We start from the raw sequence: 22,500 nt of genomic DNA on the forward strand, positions 1-22,500 counted from the left end.
AACAAAACGAGTACTGTTAGTACCAATTTTGTTAATATTAAGACATTGATTGATTGATTGATTGATTGATTGATTGAGTGAGTGATTGAGAGATTAAGTGAGTGATTGATTGATTAATTGATTAGGTGGGTGGGTGAGTGAGTGAGTGCATGAGTGATTAAACTACTGGATCATGATCTGAGGGCACTTGACAATGATCAATATGCTCACGTTACCTTTGGAGAGGGTGTCAAAATTCTCAGTGATAAAAAGCCACAGAGGAAATCGCAAGTGTACAATGCAATCAGGATGGTGGCAGTAATTGTGTGTGAGCAAAAGGGGATAGCCCATTCAATTTTAATACCAGTTAGGCTTTCATGACCATAAACTTGTGACAAACCAAGCATATAAATAATTCAATTATAATTATGTGATACACTTTACATTTAACCAATAACAAAATTGAAGTTTTATTTTAAATTTATCCTCATTTAGTGAAATAGCAGCACTGGTAGCCACAGCAGGCAGCAAGATATGTGTAACACAAGGTTTTTTTGTTTTTTTCAGAAAAGCACTTCCTGTAATGTATATAAATATTGGATTCATGCACACAAGAGTATACTTGTAAACTGGCAGAGTTAACTTACGACTGTGTGAGCTCCTTGCCAAACAGCTTGACATAGTCTAGAGAAAAAAGATGAATCCGAAAAAAAGGAAATATCAGTGCAGTGAAATCCTGAGATAAAAAGCTAACCTATAGCCAAAATTTAAACTTAAAATTGAAAAGTTTTAATACATTAAGTAACACATTTAAATTCTTTCTATAGATTAACTGCCCTATTAGCTGTCTCATCATCCCAAAGCTGCCATTTATGATCCAAATCTGCTGAATTAATTGGATTAAGCTTAATAACCAATCTGAATCAGCCACATGGGACCGATACCTTGTGCAAGTCTATAGTTAGCTGTAATAACAGTGACTGTCATCAATGTCTATGCTGCAGATAAATAGCTGTGAGGCTGAGCAAAAACTCTGACAACACTCAACTTTTCTACTTACTTATTTTATTGTTGACTTTACAAGTAGCGACCTTTGCATAGTACTTGTGTGTACATTTCCATCTTGTTGTTGTCCAAAATGACTGACTTCCAACTCCACAAAGAAAATGGCATTCTGAGGGGATATTGAGCTGTGTGCAACAGTTGGTGTTACCTGTACATTAAACATTAACCATTTCATTATTATCCATGCTAGATAAATAAATGGAGACTTAAAAAGGAAGGTATAGAGCTGCATAGACTGAGAAAAGTGCGACTGCCTCATTTCATTAGTGCTGAGCCTTAACAAATGCCCAATTGACTGATTCATGTATAATTTGGATTCCACAGAAATCGAAGTCACAGACTTGTACGCAATAGCACCTGTATTTAGTCATTTCAGGCTGAAAGAACAACTAGAAGACTCCCAATCAACAGATCCTTCAGCCTACAATGGACTCGTCAGCACTTTGCTTGCACATTGTCATGACTGTGTAGTTAGGGCACCAAACTTACAGACCAAAGGTCACCAGCCCGAGTGGTCCTGGGTTATTCCCAGTTTGACCCCATGGTTGGACTTTTCAACAAACTGGTCTGCCTGCCCTCCTGTCTACACTTTCCACAAATTCACTGTCCACAAATGCACCTAAAAGATACATGCCCAATTTTGACATCCAACACAAGGTATCCCATTAAGTCTAAGCATTGGCTACCTATTTCCAACAATAAAGGTAAGGATAAAGGTTAGCGTTGTAATTTTTTAGCTTGGGGTAAATGCCGCTATTTATCCTTATTTGAGGAGTAACATTTGGGGACACGGTCTTTGTGACACTAATTGTCTGTATTCCGAGATATGAGCGATGTTGAAGTTGGGAAAAAGAGCAAGGGGACACATGACCGAAACGTGACACTTCTTGAAAATAGCGTGCATCTAATCATGGGCATTTCTGGACATATCTATTGTGGCCGGTATGGACACAAAACGCCTACAAGCTTAATGAGTTGCAGACAAACTTAATAGAGCAAAAGCAAAGCAACCTTGATAAAATGAACACAAAGTTAATTAATGGCACCACAGTTAAATTTTTAGAAGCAAACAAACTTTAAAGCTTGCATGCAAATCATCAATGACGAACATGGATACATGGACATAAAAAAAGACATACAAATTTTATAATAGGCAGAGCTTTACAATGCAAGGAATGCTAACAAACACAATAAACAGCTCAAAATGTAACACAATTACTAACACTAATAAAGTTGAAAAAAATATAATAAAACTGTTTCTCACTTTATAACAAGAGAGAAAAATCATGTGATTACTTATTAAACCATTGACGCCCAGGGGTTCCCCATTAACGAGTAAAATCGTCTGGCATTAGACAGAGTAAAATCCTACGTATAGCCCGTTTAGGAATGGATGGGTTAATGATATGTATGACAAAATTTGAGATTAAGCAGAAGAAACACACGTGTATTATGCAATCAGGGAAATTTTGCGCTATAAAGTGCCCCATCCAGGGCAGGTGCTTGATTTGAGAACAAAAGATTTGATTGGCTCTGACCAAACCCTATTGCTTATATAAGTTAACCAATCATAATCCAGAATTTTGATGTGCAATTTGCACTGATATTACACTTTTTTGTTACACTTGAATTGCACTGTTCTCAGCCAGTCAGCATAGAGTAATTTTTTCATGTATATTATTAAGTGATAAACAATTTTGATAGTTTTGTTATATTTGTGTCTTTTGACATTATATAAATCCATTGTTATAAATATGCCAACCAGAATCTAATTGGCTGTTGAAACAATGACTTCTTTTGTTCCGTTGAATATCAAAAGAAATGTGACGTCAATGTTTGTAAAGTAACAAGTAATATCGCTGTTGGCATGGATTTCTCCCACTTTTTTAATGAAACAACTCTTCTCTCTGCTGCCCCTCAAATCTTACCTTCAACATCTGAAGAACTCAGCAGCACTGCAAAAATAACAATAGCACAAAAAAACAGCTTAAAAGCTTTGACAGACTTAAGCTTAAATTTGATGCACATGCAACAAACAAGTTTTAGTCTTTAAGTCTTTAATGAGTTTACTCCTAAGTTTTAAGACTAATTCACTTGTTAAACAATGAATACATCGAAAAAAAATCCACATTATTCAGCCAGCTAGATTAATAGCAAAATTCACTTGAGATGATTAATTCCTTAAACATCAACGTTTTCATAGCTGTTAAAAAGCCCATTAAGTACATTAAGAAAGGTACACTGTAACTTTAATTAAAAGTTAGCCCTTTCGATTGACGTTCATTTACTTCATATCGATCCTGCTGAGTATGATTGCAAAATTAGCTCGTCCACCAAGATCTGACGGTTACAAAAAACAACATTTCTAACGGTCAATTACTACAGTGACCACTGTTATAGGTGTAAATTGATTTGAGACTGAAGGTGTAGGATTGTACATCCAAGCCTGGCATCTTAATTTAAAGTTCCATGTTAAGCTTAAATTTCTCGCCAAAACACAAAGTATAACTTAGCGAAAAAGCACAAACTCTTACCAAGAACTACGAAACTCAAACTAAGGGTGAACACCCTCAGGAGGTTCATTCTGTCTGCTACAGGTTGATTTCTGTAAGCTCAATAAACGAGAACACCTTCCAAACACGGATCATACATCTTGCACAGTACGTAGGATCTTGCACAACTTTAGATTCCGCTGTCATGACCATATTTGGAAATCGCAACAACTCACGGTCACGCGATGGAAAGCGGCAGAGGCTAGGGCGGGAGGGGAGGGAGGTGATATACAGCCAAGCCACATCGGCCTGGCCCCAGTTGTTCGAAGGGTGGATAGCGTTATACATTAATCACTATCCACTGGATAACTCAATTGGTTTTGCTAGTGTTTATCTGCTGGATAGTGTCGTCCACCTTTGAACAACCGAGGCCAGTCTTGATATTTTCTATGGCATGACTAGCCTGCGAACGCAGACGTATTTCCGGGACTGAATCGCGCAACAATAAAAAGATCTAAAAACGAGAAAGAAAAATTCAATGCAGCTCCTTCTGGGAGTTATCTATTTACTAGTTTTAAAACATTCTTACAGAGGGTTTAGTCGGTAAGACTACAAAAGGCAAAAAAGGATTATCCACTTGGTCTTTTTCTTCGAAAAACTGTGGGAAATTCTGCTTTCGAGGCTGTAAACTTAACCTCACTACAGGGCACGAGTTACAAAAGGAACCTAGTAAATTTCTCTTAAAGTTTTTCCTGTAGCGATTTACCAGTATGGGTACCGATATCATAAGGCTTGTTTTTTTTCCCAGTTTTGAAGCAAGCAACCGTGGACAATCTTCCTGTCGGTGTACGTTGGATCAGTGGCTTGATCTGACCGGCGTAATTACAAGTTGAGAAACTAAATATTTTGGAACCACCGATGCTTTGAGAAATTCATCTCAAATGCTGCTGTCGGATATTATCGATTTTCAAATATTTTACTTGTTTCTTTGTTTAATTAATTCACAGATTCGTCGATTTCCGCATTTAATTATTAGTTATCGCGTAGATGGATGTTCATTGTTTTCTCATTTCTGGTACTGTTGCCTGACCTGTCCCGATTGCCCTGAAAAAATAACGAAAAAGTGCTTTGAAAATTACAACAAAAGTGCTCAAATGGTGCTCAAATACTATTGGAGGTTTCATAAGTATACCTCTTCTGTTTTTTTTTTACAAAGAATTTTTTTTTTTTACAAAGAACTGGCCTTCCGTTGCATAGAATTCGTCATAGAAGTACACACCAATGCCGAGTTTTCGAACAAAAGACTTTACTAAGGCCATCGTCGTTTTTTCTCCGTTTAACTGTCGTCCGACCGACCCCACATTTTGAATTAACAAATATGAGGAAGGTACTGGTTAGAATCCGCTCACCATTCGCAAAGATCTCGATTTTGTGTTTTGCCTTAGATTGTCAAGGGTATAGAGGTTTTGCATTGCGCGGCAGCCATGTTGCATGGCAGGAACAATAGATTCTTTTTCCTATGGGAACAAATGTTCTTTCTTATGCAAGACATTTTCATTGTTTCTGCCATGCAACATGGCTGCCGTGCAAAACCTCTATAGTTAAGAGGGCCTTGAGTTACAAAACTACAACAGGTTAATTGCGTTTCTGACCTGTATCTCTTTTCCGGCTTAAATGTATCAATCCGGTTTATCGATCGAACTCGTGCATGATAGCATGCCCGCCTCTGATCGTTCAACCTTGTCGGCCTCGAGTGGGAAGCGAAAGTGAACTTATTTCATTCCCTGGATGTTGTTTTCCCCACTTAAAACCAAATATTTTCTTATTCATTTGAAAGAGTAAAAACGGCGCTAGTTAGCATTTCAATGCTAATTACAGGTAGGTTAAAGGCAAGTTAAGCATGAAAAAATGCTTCACTTCCGCTTGTCGAACTTAAACGGAGTGGCGTCTGGAGCAACTGAAAGTGAACGCGGATTATGGCGCTTGTAGGAATTTGCAGGAAGTCACACATGTAGATATAAACATTGCCTTTTTTCAAGTTCGAATAGATACTTTAAGTTTTCAAGTTCAGAATGTATAAATTCACGAATGCAGAGAACTGGAGTTGGCTGATTGTGGCGTTATAATTCTGAACAGATTGATTACTATGTTGGACCTGAAAATAAACATTAAAATATTAACAGCCTTCATTGTGCACTGTACATTATATTTAGAGCTTACATCAGCCTTTCTTAGTTACTAAAATATGTAAAGAATTGATCCGGAGCAAGCCAGCGTCTGTTTACACTTTCTCGTTGTGTGAAAACACATGCTTGTTTGACCTTTTTCCGCCTGAGGGACAACTGAGGTATAAAAGGGGTAAAGCTGGGATTTTCCTTAGCTTCTTGGGTTAATCGTGGATCCGTGTTTTCAAATGCCTCCCTCTCTCGACCCATGCAACACGATCATCAAAAGATTTGTACTTAGTGGGAAAAACCCTCAAAAGAACGAATCTCATTGGCAGAGGCAACCCAACATGTGACTCGGAATTATGAGAAAAAGAACCCACAACTATATTTACGCACTGTGCAACTCTGTACTTTTGAAGATTGACTTGGACCTGATGATTAAAGTGATTTTTAGAGTGAATTCGGAGAGGAATCTCTATTCCATGGAAACGTTCTGACTGTATTTTTCATCAGGTCATTAGATTCTCACTAAAATGATGCGTGAACTGCTGATTTTGCTTGGCCTGGTTGGACTCCACTCGACAAACGTAAGTTTTCTAAGTATTTCTAAACTTTCTTCTTTATACTGGCCGCGTTTATGCACACTCAGTCTGTTAATTCGACAGCTGCGCAGGCAGATATACGTCTGCCAAAGAAGGTGCAATCACAAACATTTACAAGTATGCTAACAATACTAACAGTTAATATCCTTTATGTACGACGCTAATAGTAGTACTGGTTGTAAAATATAAGTACTGTAGTAGAAGTTCTGATAAAGCAGTTAGAAGGAAGTCCTGATTTGGACCTGCTGAGTCAGTGTCGGGATTGTCTGCTCTTGTGACGGTCAAAATTGCTGCATCACAATGAACGGATTTCAGAAGCATTATTGACTGATAAAAATAAAACTTTGTGTAATGTTTATAATGGAATTTGACCCAAACCACAAACATGATTTGTTCGCTGTGTGTAAAGTCTGAGTGGCGTTGGTGTTTCCTTTCTACCGTATCGCCCTTTTGGCTAAACCTCTGCACCAACTGAATGTTTTAGGGAGTCGCACTTGCGATAAAACTAGCTAGTCACATGCCACGGTATACCATTGAAACCTGCTCTTGTTTCGGTTTTTATTTCAAGACCGCTTGTACGATTTGTCGGCCCGATTTATCGGCCCGATGGTGTCGGAGGGCAAAACTTGAGTGTATATTGACAGCAGATGAACGTCCGATTCATGGAAATGAAAGCCTGGGAAGAGAAACTGCCATGTCCATCAACTGGTATGCGAGTGGGTAATGCGTATAAATACTTAAAAATGAAAGCTTTCAAAATGGTGGATACTAAAAGGACAACGGGGAGATCTTTTGAGGAAAAATTACACGTTTTTACGGAATTTAATTTAATCTAAAGCCAGTAAGGAGTGAACTAGATTTGAATTCAGTGTATCGACGCAAATATCTCAACGTTACCTTACGGTCCCGACTGCATTACTGACTTTGTTTTTGGAAAAGCGCAATTCGAATTTTCTTGATGACGAGGGCATGACGCACTGTCGACCGCAAAAAAGCTATATTGTTTCCTTACTTCATTTGTTTTGTCATGTAAATTTTCAAATGCCTGAAGTCCTTAAAATACAAATAAAACAGAGTGTATTCTTGGCCCCTGAACCGTGGATTATTCAAAGTGATTTTAATGGCCACGTTTTTCCGGCCTTGACAAACCATTGACAGTCAAAACCTGGGATAGGAGTTTTCATTCATTCATTCATTCATTCATTCATTCACGCTCTTTAATTAAACATATCCAAATTTAATACACATATCATTTGATGTGATGGTTTGGACCAAGTCGAGCGCGGAATCCGAAGGTTTCGCGGTATATAAATATAGATATTTGATAGTTGTTGCCATGAAGTCACGGTAGAATCACTGCTCAACAGTTAACTGTCTAGTAAAAAATGTTTTCCTAGAAAGACTAGAATGTGCTATTACAGGTCTACCTCGGGTGTTAGGAAAAAAAGATTAATTACCATTAAGTTTAAAGCTTGATTTCGGATTGAAGTGACGGTGGCACGATTGTTCAGCAAAAAGTCGAGGTTTGAGGACTGCATTATCTTCTAAAATAAATTATGATGAGTTTGAAGCCTTGTTTTAAGACTGTCTGGGCCAGTTATTGAAACATTAGGGACCTTTAGATTTACAGTCGAACTTCTATAAACTACCCCAAACTATCCAGGAACTGAAGTCACTGAGAAGGAACGGTGTTAACACTAGGCGAAAAATAGTAATAACATCCGTCGCTATGTGCTCACGTTGTCCTCAGAGCTTGCATGAGATTTGGTCATTTCACGTTGTAGATTTGCAGAGCGATTATTTTGCTTAATAATAGCGTACTCGTTGACATGACGTCGCCGTTTTAGAATCTTAAGGTCCCTATTTTCTATCTTAGAACGCGGCTTTCAACACTAAATCATCCTCATTAGTACCCCAGCCAATACTTCGTTTCAGTACATGTTTCTATTTTCTTTCATCTACTTAGTTACTAGCCGCGGATACAGCACTGAAGTACTCGGTCTGTTCGTTCGTTAAATGTCCTCCGGGCTTCTTATCTGTTTGCCCACCAGAGGAACCTGCTGGGTGCAAGCCGTGCGAAACTGGTACTTTCTCGAGGCACAAATCCCGAAGAAAAGCTTGCAGGGAATGCTCAGTTTGCCATGATAACGAATTCCAAGTGCATCCTTGTACGCCCACATCGGATGTTGTTTGCCAGAAATGTGGAGAGTGTTCTTTTCCCGTTGGAGTCGTGTTGCAGTCTTGTACAAGAACATCAGACACAATTTGTGGGAATTGCAGTTCAGGCTCAGGATGTGGGATAGGAGACATTTCTGAAGGTAGAGAGTATTTGAATTCTTCGCTGGCGTCAATGACTTAGCAAACCAACAGATAAAATGTTCATGTCCATTTACCCTGGAAACCTTCAGTCTATAATTAAAGCAGTTGTTTATCCTGCATCCCCACCCTGTAGATTTCTTCTAGTGCAGGGACCCTCTAGGGGCACCCAACGAAAATCATTCCCAAAATGCATAACAATAGGCAAAAAACGTACAAGAAAAACTCTGATAAAACGTTTTTTTGATTTTTTTAAATTTTGCTGGGAAAAACAGGTGTTTTGCATATCGCAGGATGATTACGTACGAGCATAATTCCAGCTCCCAGCTAGATAGTGAGGGAAACGGCCAGCCAGCCGACTCTTTGTGTCCTGTTTCCTAGCCAGCAAAGAGCCTCGTGAATCTAAACCGGCCAAAACAAGTCTTTTTTTCTCAACATGCGATAGGTTGAACCAGTGGTAAGCTTCTCGTGAACGAGTTCTCCTCTAGTCTTCCCCAGTTTCTGTTCTCATCCAGCCCCTGAGTACAGATTGAAATGCCAAAAATATTTTAAGTTTTCCAGCGAAAGAGTATGAAAATTAATAAATTGCCAGCCAGCTGAATTTCCACTGCGGGACAGATATTGTGCGTAACACCTTTGTTGGGTGCCCCTCACCTTCTAACCTCGTAAACGTACGTGATACACAACAAAAGCCGGCGATTTCCAAATCTTTCCTTAGGAAGGGGAAGGTTCGCTATTAAAAAAAAAAAGAGAGAGAAAGAGATTCTAGAAAGTCAGAAGATGTTGGCTAGTGTTATTGAAAAGCCTGTTTCAAAGTTTAATCTTTTTTAATTTTCTTTCTCTCTTTCTTTTATCGATAACAAAAGAACGATCAAGCCCACTTAAAGACGGACAACGAAAATATGAGAATTGGAGACCAATGTCAGGAAACGATGACTCTGCACCAAGAAGAAACACAACTGGCAAAATCCAAGAAGTAAAAAGTCAAGCAGTAATTGAACCAATGCCGTCGACTCCATCAAAGTCTTTGTATTCCGTGGCTGCCATGGGAACAATTCCAACTAATTCTGTGGACACCTCCGTTCATTCTGCCAATGTCGCTACGAGGAGTCCGACATCGCTGGCTTCTGGAAAATTAGCTGGTCCGTCAATAACAAGCAAGTTTCCCACCAAGTTTATGCCTGCTTCAAATCCATATACAAGGCAAAGAGAAACTGTTGCCTACAATGCCCAGAAAGTATCGCCAGCAAGGGATGGAATGTGGCTTGCACATAATGAGACAAGACAGAATGTTAGTGCCGCTGAAAGGTTTGGCAAGGATGTTTTACCTGAACCAACGGAGCATGATATAGAGGACGACGAAATTAATTCTTCTCCCGATTTGGCTGGATATCCCGACGAAATAGGTTCATCGCCTGGTCTTCTGCGGACGCCATCAGTTGCAAAAGGTTTGATTAAACCTCCATGCACACATTTTCAATACGAGTAAAAGCGCTATTTTTAGATCAAAACTACGCGCATAAAAATAAGACAGGGAGAAATATTAATCATGACTTTGTTTTGCTGGCCATGATCATTAAAGCCACCGGCAATGCATGCAGAACATTTATTTTGTTGTGTGTATCATTAAGCCTGTGTTACACTAGGCAATTTTTCGTGCAGCTTGTCTCACAATTTTGTTACGACGCAAGTTGCAAGAAAAACTGCCCAGTGTAACATACACCCTGCCACAGACATTCAAAGTAAGGTTTTTCTTGCCGTCTTCGTTGCGAGAAGTAGAAATCAGTTCTACTTTGCGTAAACGCGTCTCGCAACGATCCCACAAAATTTTCAATCATTGCGTAGTGTAACATTCCTCCGGCAACTTTTTTCGCAACGGTTTGCGTCACAAGCCAATGAAAATGTTTCTTTAACCTCATGTGATTATCGAAGACGACAATTTGCAAGTAGCGTTGCCTAATGTGACAACTTTTGTCGCAACTGAAAAGGCCAGACATTTTGCAGGAAAAAATTCCTTGTTGCAACGTTAAGAGCCTAGAAAAGGACAAAATAAGCTCGTCTGCTTCTGTACTTGTGGCCTTGATCACATAACATATGTGCGTTCCAAATAATGAACCCACGGTAATGCATATTTTTCGCCCAAGAAGCCATTGTGGATTATTTAGGTGCTGTTTCAGAGTTTTGCATGAGCAACTCATATTATGGAATGGCAGACGAATACAATTTTTCTTAGAAGTCCTTGCCTTACCGTAAGCCGACTCGGAGCCAAATTTGCTTTGACGACAACTGACTATACAAAGAGGATCGCTTTACATTGTAAAAAAAGGGTCAATTTAATGTTTTAAATTTAATTTCCACTTATTTTGCAGTAGATGTTCTTGATGTTGAGGATTCACCCCATACCGTTGCAAGCCGTCATGACACAGTTGCTCCAGTGTGTACTCTCATTTTCATCGCAACCGGAATTGTTATTACAGCGCTTTCTTTCTTGGTTTGCAAAGTGAAAAAGCACAGAAGAACGCAACGTGGATCTCAAGGTGAAAACTTCATTTATGTTGTTTTTAATTCACCGAGTTCAAGTTGAAGAGCAGGGCGCCCGCAATGGACCTTGATACAAAATAAATTTTCATCTACGGTCCCGAAATACAGCCTTCCGCTCACTTTATTAGATTCTAACACCAGTAGTTATAGAGCTACGTAAACCAGTCATGGTCTCCTGCTTACACCAATAGCCTATGACAAGCCCTGTGAGTCCACCTTTGCGCGACGTACCTTTCTATTTTTAGAACTCAACGAGTTTATATAGAATACCCAATGAATCAGAATATAAATATTGTCAATAACTAAGACAAAAAAAAAAAACAACAAAAAAAAAAAAAAAGCAAAACAAAACAAAACAATGTATTCAAATAGTACTAGTTGTTGATGTAAATTGATGAAAATATCAGTCTCCTGCTGAAGGAGCTGTTCTAAAAATAGAAAGATATGCGCAAAGGTTGACTCAATGATGAAGATCATATGGAGGCTCCTGGTCGTGGGCTCCTGCTTAGACCAGTTCCGTCATTAACAGGGACCGGCTTAGGCGGACACATTTAAAGTACTAATGAAGGCTATTTATTGTGCATTTCCGCGCCAGGCAAGTCTTCTAGCAACATATCCTCCAGATACTATTTACAGGCGACAGGAGCTTTCAACTTCCTAATTGGGTCTTTGTCGCTAAAAAGGCGAGTTGTCAAATAGGCTCCGGATCCAGCAAGAGTCAGCATTCGAATTCTCACTCCTGAAGAGAAAAGTTATTCAAGGAGCCATTTAAAGCGAAAATAACTCGGTCCGTGACACAAATCCCATCGATGTTCTACCTTCCTGGTAATGCGCTCATCGTTTTCAAAATTTTCATTTCCTAGAGGCCTTTTTAGCCGAATATTAAGATTCACGACACACCTTTTTTTTTCTGACTGGCTAAGAACAGTGCACTAAGAACATAACTTTAAACTTTTATTAATGTTAGGGCAGCAGAGCGGTATCAGGAATCAAATTCCAATTTTTTTTTCATTTTTGACAAGTGCCATTTCTCTCCCTGCAGGGCGATGCTTTATTAGCAGTTTGGCTGAATCCGGAATCTGGCGTCCTCGATGTCCTCCACCAAGCAGATGTTGCACAAGCGACTCTGTATCAAGTATTGCAGTTGGAGACCAGGTGATCATTAGCACGATAATCATCATCGTCATCCTGATCGTCATCATCACTATCATCATCCAACCTAAGACCCAGGGCTCTCCTTGGTTTGAAGCGTCGAGTGATGATAGCTTTTTTGACGCAAAATTTCATCTCTAAAGACCAAAACGAAAATGGCCTTTTCAGTCCACCTAATCCTTAAACGCGAATTTGGATGGCGGTACTGAAATTTAAATTTAAAATTAAGGTAAAACGAGCAAGTTAGGAATTTGTTGACGACCCCTTGAGTTGACATTTTAAGGCAATTGAAGTAATGACCATTTTGAGTTTTATTTTTAATTATTTTTTTTACAGGCTGATAAAATGCTAACAAGTGCAGAAAACGTGAATGAAAATGAGGATACCGCGCCAAGCTCGGCCCAAGAAACAGTGATGACCTACTTGCCAGATGACGTCATATCAGTTTTAGATATTTTTCCCCCGCAACAAGGCATTGCGTAAGTTTCCTCTTTTTACTTTTTGCTCCTTTCAAATACGAAAAAAGAAGCACTAATCCTCCCGCCATGGCCGGATGGAAAATGTTCAAAAACTGCACAAAGGTATTGTCTCGCCTTCCTTCACTAAACGTCCAAATCCGCTTACTTGATCCTATATAAATATTTAACCTCGTTCCCAGGGGCTTTTCTACCCCGAGATTCACGGTGGTGAAAATCCCTTGGGACGAAGTTGATGTGAATTCCAATCAACGGCGTCGTTTTTCACTATCTTAGATGTCTGAAACGAAACGTATTTAGCTAAGTTCATGTCTGCCTTCTCTTCAAAGCGAGTCTAAGTGCGAAGTATTTCTTATAAAAATTAGCTTTCATTCATATGTAAAGTAGAACGAATTACCTTCACAAAAACTTTGCAAATAGACTCGATTTGAAGAGGAGGCAGACATATAAACTCGGAAATGGCCTATTTAGATCCACTCTGCCTGTTTCTGCCAATCCGCTACTTGTAGCAGCAACGGTTATTGACGGCAGCAAAAAAAAAAAGGAAGTCGTTGATTAGCGTCCTAATGATTGTGAAAACCCTATGAAAGGGCCTAAAACGAATCTAACTGAAATGAAAAAAAAAAATTTACTTGTCGTTGGCCAGTCAATTCTCATTCTCTGGGACTTTTTTTTTTATCCAAAACATCACCACTGTTTCAAAGAAAGCATATCTCAGATTGCAATTAACTTGGGGCCCGTTTCTCGAAAGTCCAGTAACTTTTCGTGCCTCAGTGTTTTTCAGGTGTCATAATTCCCTCTGTATCTCAAGAACGGAGAGATTTGAAGTCAACAAACGTTAGTATCATTTTGCTTTTAATTATCTTGAAAACATGTTTTAAGACCAGCTTACGAAAACAAGAGGAAGCCAGTTTCGTAAATAGGTGTTCGGGCCCGAAAAGTTATCGGGACGTTCGAGAAAGGTCTAAAGATCTCCTACGAAATTAAAAGCCCGAGAGTCATTTCCTATGTAACATGCAGCGTGTACAAGAAAAACTGATAAATTGTAACATAAACTGTGTGAGGAAGCAGAGTAATCCCACCCAAGCTTTGACCTTAAGAGAAAATTCTAATATTGACCTCTTTTGTCTCATTAGTTCTAGCTTTTCCCAGTTTGTCACACATGCGGAGGGCATCTTTAACAGCAATGGAGGAATATTAACCCACCCAGATTCAAATGTCTCCATCAAAATTGAGCATGGAACATTCCCCGACGGACATCCACAGCCCATCTTCTTCAATGTCATTCATGATGACACTTATGTGATACGGGATATCCCTGAGACCGACGAAAGAACGCTCATTTCTCCTGTAATTCATTGTGGACCACATGACATCAATCCAAACAAAGCAATAGAGATTGTTGTTCCACATTGCTTATATGTAGACGAAGTCAAAAAGGGATGCATTACAGTGTACAGATGTGGAGAGTTTCCTGGCAGTGGTAGATTCTATTTCTTTATCCTCTAATTTTCTCGTTGTTTCTAAAATGATAAGAAGTTTATAATTAAGTAGAGACAACGGCTACGGCAACAATAACGCCACAAAGCACGAATATGATTGGTTAAAAAGGAAAAAATACTCATGCTGCACGTGCACCTGTTTTTTCCGTGCATTTCTTTGCCGTAGTCCACAAAACAACAACGTGAAATCTCCAAATTTTAGGTTTTGACGACAACGTGAGCATATAACAATGAACCGTTCATTTGAACCGTTCATACCCATCCATAGTGCGTCCGCATTGTACAAGGTGAACAATATGTCGTCGACTTTGTCGTTGTCCTTGCTAAAACTCCGTAATGTAGGAAACATCCATTTATCCGCGACGAGACGCTTTCTGTTTTAAAGATAAGGCACCGAGAGGTAGGAGGTAGAATGAGATGTTACTCGCTTATTTGAAATCTAAAAACCCCTCTTGATTGAGGGAAGACTACAGGGCGGTTTTTCATGAGGCGTCTTAAACAAAATTCACTCTGTCCGTACGTCATGACTTCGAGCAAAATATGCAAACATCACCGAGTAACAAAAATTCTCCAAGCAAATCGTATCAGAGGAGAGCAATACGGTGAGCCAATCAAAGTGTGTACCAATTGCTCGTAGATTGTTTCAATGACTACGAGAAAGTGTGAGCGGTGATCAGTCTTGACTTTTTCTTTTTTCATATTTGGTTTACCTTCGCATTGTATGCAAAAATGAAGCGAGACTTTTTAAGGAAAACGCTCAATTGTGTAATTATAGTTTGTTGCCGATGTCATTTTTACGACAATCAACTTTGCTATTGCAGATGTCGATTAGAGCCAAGTTATAATCATAGGTAAAGCTGTCTTGTTTCATGAAAAGGTGAAAAATTGTGCTATCCCTTCCAATAGGCCTTTTGCACCAAGTGATCTTATATGGCTCAAACACCGCCACACTGGGGTGGCGCCACACTGGTAGACGTCGCAGTGCGCAATTTGCTCAACAGTGTGGCGGTTTTTATACCGTGTGATCTTCAGCTGCAAATGGGCGATTGCATACACCTCAAGTCCGATGTGGCGGTCACTCTCTAAAATTTCGCCTATGACACTTTCTACTGTACAATCACATAAAGAAAACTAGAATCTTAGAACAGGATATATTTATCACTTTTCAGGTCCATGGAATTGGGAGAAAATCCCGTCCGCCTCAGAAAAAAACTGCAATTCCAATGCTTGGTTTTCGGTGAAGAAGGACAGCATTTACATTAAAACAAAGACCTTTTCTATTTGGTGTGTGTTCGCTTGTGGTGGACCAAAGAGGAAGAGAGCAACAGTATATTCCAGCAAACCGAATCCAAGCAGTAATCTCATCTCTCTTCGATTCTACATCTACAGTGACAATGAAGATTCTAAGAAAGTGAGTGGTCGATCCCGTCCAGATAATGACCCCTTTCCTTGGCTTTGAATTTGGTTTGGGGCCACTGCGTCTCTACTTTAGACGAACTAATTCAAAATTCTTTTCGCTCTTTTAAAATTCAATACAGCGAGTTGAGCGCATAGAGATGGAACGATTTACTGGCACCAAGGTTGCAGCTAGGGAAAAACCATTCAAATTGTTTAACGACAACCAAGACATAACTGTGTGGCTTGATCCGGAAGCTCTGAATAAGAAAGGATGGGAACTTGATGTCACCCCAGCTTCACAGGTAACTAAACATACGACTAATTCTCTCTTTTTCTGGGTCCACAGTCCGATTTCTGCTAAATCGGTTTGTTTTGTTATCAAACCGTTTTCCATGCAAGGAAAGGTCATTGTTCTTCGATTTAGAAAAGTATATACTTTGTCTTAAACAAGTACAACGCTAGCCTTGTTGTCCCATTTCTAACCCTCCTTATAATGACCCAGATTTATCAATCCGCTAAGTTGTGTGGAGATTAGAAGAGTACAATCTAGTGGATAGTTTTATTGATTTTGATAGTACCTACCCTCTGATGAGTAATTTATCCCGTGGGCAGCGCTATCCACCTTTTGAATAAACGAGACACAGTAATTTTTTTTAATACGACCATTACATTTGGACTTGAAGATCGAGCGTCAGGCCTTGGTCACCTTGGTCGATTCGGCCTGACAAAGGGGTAACGCTCAAAATGTCCGAGCTTCCAAAAACAAAACGACTGCCTGTTCTGTTAATTTGCATATATGAAATAGCTATAGGTATCTTGAAATTCAAGTTTGTTCCACTCACCTGCCAGGGAAGCGTCAATTTCCTTAGAAACTAAACCCGGAAGAAAACTGTGAAAAGCTGATCAAAAGCGCTACTTGGCAACTCCTGGGTGAAGAGCTGGCGTAGTGCGTGGTGAGAACACTTAGCTCCCATCAATGTCGGCCGGGTTCGATTCCCAGACTCGGCGTCATATGAAGGTTGAGTGTTTTTGTTCTTTACTCTGCTCCGTGGGGTTTTTCTCCTAGTCTTCCTCAAAAACCAACATTTGATTTGATTTGCGTCAATTTGTTGTTGATTTCAGTTTGATTTCAGGTGTCCCCAATTAGTGCTCCAGCGCAAGAAGTTAGATTAGACACTAAAATAAAGTTCCTTTCTTTTTCTTTCTGGCGATTAATAGAACTGAAAAAAAATTGCACACTAATAAACTTCTGATCTTGCTCAGTCCTCGCATTTCAGAGAATTGACATTGGATTTAATAACAATTCGTCAAGTAACCAAGATGGCTATTCAATTGGAATATTCAGCATGTGTCAAGAAGGCTTGCGTTAGCTAACTTCCGACGCTTTCTACCTTCTAGAATTACAGGTACGAAATGGCATACAAGAATGGATTCAGGTCCAAAGACGCTTGTGAATTCTCAGTGAAGCCTATTGCGGCAAATTCGACTGACGTTGACGACTTCTCGTGTGGTCTACACTTTCAACAGGAAAACAGCCAACCTCACTTTATTTACGTGAACCCAGGGATCCCTCTATTGCCAGCCCAGGTAAAGAAAATCGACACCTACTTAACTGAAACGCCTCTAAAGCAACTTTTTATGCCACTGGTTTTAGGTGTATATATTCCGGCACTAACGTTAGCTGGTTGCGAAGTATTCCATGATGAGTTTAGCTAAGAGATCATAACCAGAAACGTACTGGAGCTTATGACTCCCGCGCAACGGCGTTTTCGCAGAAGGCGTGCTGTTATCGCTTCCAATACGCTTTAGCACGCATTCAAAACTTTGTTGAACGGAATATCAGAAACATTTAAACAGGACCCCCATCATTGTTGAAAATGTAAAATCGATGAAAGGTTGTTGCATGTTAAATCAAATGTCCGAAGTCATTAATAATTCATGACCAAAGAGCCTATCAGGTCACCGACAAAAAAAACACGTACACGAGCTTTAGCTGATAAAACACTCCTCGTTAGATACTAATAAGGCACAGCTTGTTTATCTTGTTTGCTAATGTTACTCCTCTCACAAATTTGAAACTTTGTTCCGACTCCTGGAGGGACACGCCTTTTGCGGAATGTTTTTGAAGCCGTTCAGTAAGTTTCATCGGGACTAAGACCTCTCGGCTTCTCCTCCTAGTTTAATTAGCCCTCGTCACACGGCGGCCATATTGTCCCGGGAGACCAAAAGAGCTTTGTTTTACCACGCCAAGCCTCGCAGTGGAAACCATGGGGGTGAGGCTTGGCGTGGTAAAACAGAGCTTTTTTGGTCTCCTGGGACAATATGGCCGCCGTGTGACAAGGGCGAATACCCAATAAAACTGATTTCAACTTTCATTTAACATCGATCCCCTGCTTTCGAAAATGTTGGGTGGAGTCGAAGTAATAGTCTAACCCTAACCCTAGTCCTTTCCTTTACTGTATCACAACCGTTTAGCACACTTGCTTGGCTTGCTGAATTTGCCCTAATTTAGTGGCGCTTTAGTTTTATTTTCTGATAATTATTTTGCCAACTCTGATTTTGTAGACAGCCCTGCGATTTCATAAAGAAGGTGGCGAGAACAGCAGAAGTGAATCTACAGAGGCAGTTACTTCAACAGCCCTGCGATTTCATAAAGAAGGTGGCGAGAACAGCAGCAGTGATGTCAAAAGTGAACAACTTTCAAGTGAATCTACAGAGGCAGTTACTTCAACAGGTAGGCCTGTCACCGCTTGGGCAGCAATCAACTTAACCAAAATTTCTATTTATATCCCTTTTCTCAACCCAAGAGATTTTACCTTATAAAATAAGAAACTTTTTCAGTGCAGCATACAATTTGACAATAACACGAACCAGAAAGGAAAAAATTCCCATGAAAAAACGGCATTTTGAAATTCAGTTTTCGGACAAAATGTCTCAAAAATCCTGGTCGATTTCACCTCTTGAACGTCTCATTTGAACAATTCATATGTTATCGTTATTTTACAGCCTATAAAAGTTTGGATATCCTGACAAAACAGGCACATAAATTTGATCTTAAAGGAAGGCCTTCGTCCACTTTTTACACCATTAATTTTTTTATATTATAAATTTGCCGTGTCGGTTTTCAAATTTCAAGTTTCGCGCCGCATATCAATAAATGTCCTGTCATTCTGCTTCATAGCATAGAGAACTTTCGCCACAGACACACCGGTGATGCTTGGTCCTCTCTTAGTCCGTTCCGTCTCATCCTTTGATATAACCTGCACACCAACACAATCTCTTCTCTGAATTCACGATTATCGTGAATTCTTCATTTGCTTTGAATTCGCTGTTATCGTCGAGTTTCCCAAGACTTGTGGTAGCAGAGAAAATATAGAAATAAAAAATATCCGTGGAATATATTTGAACGCAGAGCTTCCACTTTATAGGACCGCTTTTTTCCGCTTCACCACTGAAGATCAAGACACCGTACGCTCAATTTAAAAAAAACGTCTTCCATAGAATATCACTGCCTAAGAATAATTTGGTCTAAGCTACAATCCTGGTCAAAAGTTGTTGGGACATCACTTCGCTTTACACCTAATTCGATTATTCTAACTATTGCCTGTGCTATTTGGGAAATGCCATGCTCTTAATTCACTTTCATTCATGGTGACATCTTGACTCAAATACTTTGCAACATGTTTGAAGTATAGTTTATTTTCTGCCTCCCTCTACTTCATTGACCGTCCGTTGGAATGCAAAGACATTATTGTTGAATCAGGTCGCCTTCACTCAGTTTTATGATCGAGTGTGCGACGGAGGAGAGCCACTGATACAATTTCCCATATCCTGGTTACAATATCAATTTATCCCCAAATTTTCATATTGCCTCTGTTAAGCTCCAAGGAATATTTGAGAAATGTAATTGGTTTGCTCTCTCTACATACAATTATTTTACTAAAGTACTTTCAGACGTCTTTCTAGATGCAAGTTTACCCGAGAGTGAATTAGTATGTCTAATCAAATGGCGACGAGTGAAATTAGGAAATAATTTCACGCGCGTTTTGTCAAAATTCTGATAATTTCCCGAGCCTTTAGGCGAGGGAAATTATCAGAATTTTGACAAAATGCAAGTGAAATTATTTCCTAAGTTCACGAGAAAACCATTTGATTACCTTTTAATGTCGTGGGTGACAAATTACCCTCACAACCGTAATTGTAAAATCGCTCGAGTACTTTATCCAACTGCTCAGGAAGAATCATCTCCAGGTTTTTCTCAAGGCTATTTTCGTCACACCACTTCTCAAGAACTCTCACCCAGTTAATTGTGCTCTTTCACGTATTTAAATTTTCTGCCGCTTCTTTTAATTTCGTAACTTCTTCAATGGTCTCTGTCTTAAATCTAGACGCCATCTTGCCTCTGATCGAGATACAAGAGATGTTACCATGGCAATTTTGTAATTTCACATGTCAAATTATAAATTAACGCTGAAATTTCGCGCCTAAGGAGTAATTTGTTACCCATGATATAAAAATAGATATCTAATTCATTCCTGGTTTACCTGTATATTTTATCACATATTCAGCATATTTGATGAAGCTTGCTATTATATCCATGATGATGTTTCGTCCTGAGCTTAGTATCATGGGTAACTGATAAAACACCGTATAAGCGAATCATAATTTAGATAGACCCGATTGAATTCCAACCCTTAATCCAAAAAGTATACGTAGTTGAACTGTCAGCCAGGTAGTAACGAACGTAATGTTATGAGTTTCTAAAGTTATTTGTTCAATATTTCCTAACATCTCAGGTTTTGAAATACCAGAAAATTTGAGAAGACGCTTGAACGACCCCGTAACGCGACAGGACTGTATTTGTATATGCAAACATATTGTGTCGCACTGGAAACTTGTTCTACGGCATTTGGATATGGGGGAAGCGGATATTGAGAACATAGAGGCGGATCACAGACACGCACATGAAAAATCCTTTCAAGGGCTTCTCGCTTGGACAAGAAGTGCAAGCAACCAGATCGCCACGATGCGAAAGCTTTGCAATGCTTTGCATGCAGCCGGTTGCACAGAAGCGCTGAAAAAATTATCGAGGAAAGGTGACAAATCTCTTCAGATGCACAATAACTAAAACGCTTCCATTGGAAGGAATGGTCAAGTACTAACTAAGAAGTCACTTTTCTCCCTCTTTTCCAGATGCTGACCAGAGACTGCCCATTTCAGAAAACTCCTCGTTTGAAGAAACATCTATGTCGGCGAACAATGTGGTGTGACCAGTTCCATGGACAGTTACCGTTCAGGCGTTATGCTAAATGACCTGGCCTTTGGTTGGAAACGAGGCTGGATATCCGCAAACAAGAACATGAGGGATAACAAGAGTAACCTCTACCTCCCTTTCACGCAAGGTGAAAAGCCAAAAATCGCCGCCTATTGGACGCTCAGACATAACGCATACATCAGGTTGCACGCTATTGTGCATTTGTATTGTGCATTTGTATGAGCTACAATACGAAAAAGACATATTTTTCAAGTTATTTTCAGACACTACATTTGTCAACCGTTTATTTAGCAGAAGACTTTTCTTAATACGAACTTACGTATTTTATAGTTTTAAGAACACTCACATTTGTATCCATTCAATTCTAACATTTCAAATTGTTAGAACGTACACGGTACAAGAATTCTCCAAATTAGCGATATTTGATTATTAGTGAATGATTAATGAATTTTCTACGTGCAGGTGTGAAACATCTGGGATATAGAGGAAAAAAACTTCGATAGAACCAAACAGAACCAGCGTCGTTTGAGAAAACTGAAACATATATAAATAGTTGTGAATAACTTCTTAAAAGATAAAAAAAAGGTTAACACCTCAAGAAATGTTTGGGAAACAATCGGAGGAACAACGAGCAAATGGATAATTTTAAGAGCAGTGGTCGCCAACGGTTACAAAGAAAGAGACCATCAATACGACCAACTGCGCATGTCTTGCAACTGAGGTAGTTATCATCGGTGCCGACCGAAAGAATCGCGGTCTCTTGAGGCGCGAATATGGTCCAGTCAATGAGCCAGTGATTCTGCACTGTTTCGCTATCTTATGCCAATGGAAGCAGTGATTCATAACTGTACTCTCCAGTTCGAGATGGCGGGCGGAACGCTGCGTAAGATTCTGTCCGGCTCCTGCTCTCTTCACAGCGGATATCGACGCCTTGCTATGCGCCGTTTTGAAGACATCCCTGCAAGGATTCAGCGAACGCCTTGCTCAAATTTATGCGTATTGCTTTGCTTTCGTCATTTGGTGTATGGATTAGAGACTGAAGCGAGAGTGTCAAATTATGTAATGCGGATTAAGCCTATATCAGTAACTCGTGCTATGTAGATGCAAACGACGTTCACAGGTTAAAATAAACGGCAAAGAAGAACGGGAAGGCTTTTTTTTTAAGATGGCGCACAAAGCTGACGTCATCTTGGAAAGATACTTTAATTTTTCTGGCGTGAAAGTTCTTTTTTTAACTGTAGCGTTTACTTGACCGTTTTCTCAGTTGAAAATCACACATTTGAGGCAGATGGAAACGACATTCACTCATAAATATCAACTGAATGTAAAGTCCTTCTTTCAAGAGAGTGTAAATATTAAGGAGTTTAGGCCAAAAATAGGAATATATCTGCCTGTCATTAGATGTGATGTTGCCATGGTAACGGCCATAATCCAAAAATTGACACCCATACTAGGAAATCTCTACAGAGAAAATTTAAAGAGGAATTAACTAGGTTTCCTTTTACACTCGTGCTCTGTAGTGACGGTATTCGCA

At 39.5% G+C, this 22,500-nt stretch overlaps 2 protein-coding genes across 5 annotated transcripts in view; one reads left to right on the top strand and one right to left on the bottom strand.

Annotated features, from left to right (window-relative positions):
* LOC137969554 (stereocilin-like) overlaps positions 1–3,719 on the bottom strand; it is a 40,244-nt gene extending 36,525 nt beyond the window's left edge. The window contains exons 1-4 of the mRNA XM_068815855.1: positions 3,579–3,719; positions 2,973–2,999; positions 1,040–1,192; positions 627–663 (exon numbers count right to left, since the gene is read on the bottom strand). Of these exons, the coding sequence (XP_068671956.1) occupies positions 627–663; positions 1,040–1,192; positions 2,973–2,999; positions 3,579–3,627 (266 nt within the window). The 5' untranslated portion in view covers positions 3,628–3,719. The remainder of the gene's footprint in view (positions 1–626; positions 664–1,039; positions 1,193–2,972; positions 3,000–3,578) is intronic.
* A 2,359-nt stretch (positions 3,720–6,078) lies between these two features.
* Positions 6,079–22,500, top strand: part of LOC137971024 (uncharacterized) — a 169,869-nt gene continuing 153,447 nt past the window's right edge. The window contains exons 1-13 of one of the 4 annotated variants that reach the window (XM_068817715.1): positions 6,079–6,291; positions 8,273–8,624; positions 9,489–10,070; positions 10,992–11,159; positions 12,206–12,318; positions 12,652–12,794; positions 13,928–14,274; positions 15,463–15,704; positions 15,832–15,993; positions 17,090–17,278; positions 18,257–18,425; positions 20,488–20,787; positions 20,885–22,110. In XM_068817715.1, the coding sequence (XP_068673816.1) occupies positions 6,238–6,291; positions 8,273–8,624; positions 9,489–10,070; positions 10,992–11,159; positions 12,206–12,318; positions 12,652–12,794; positions 13,928–14,274; positions 15,463–15,704; positions 15,832–15,993; positions 17,090–17,278; positions 18,257–18,425; positions 20,488–20,787; positions 20,885–20,961 (2,898 nt within the window). In that variant the 5' untranslated portion in view covers positions 6,079–6,237 and the 3' untranslated portion in view covers positions 20,962–22,110. Of the gene's footprint in view, positions 6,292–8,272; positions 8,625–9,488; positions 10,071–10,991; positions 11,160–12,205; positions 12,319–12,651; positions 12,795–13,927; positions 14,275–15,462; positions 15,705–15,831; positions 15,994–17,089; positions 17,279–18,256; positions 18,426–20,487; positions 20,788–20,884; positions 22,111–22,500 lie in introns of those variants that run through there. The other 3 variants (XM_068817718.1, XM_068817717.1, XM_068817716.1) reach the window with 3 other exon arrangements.

This window comes from Montipora foliosa, chromosome 9, assembly GCF_036669935.1.
Source record: "Montipora foliosa isolate CH-2021 chromosome 9, ASM3666993v2, whole genome shotgun sequence".
Taxonomy (NCBI): Eukaryota; Metazoa; Cnidaria; class Anthozoa; order Scleractinia; family Acroporidae; genus Montipora; species Montipora foliosa.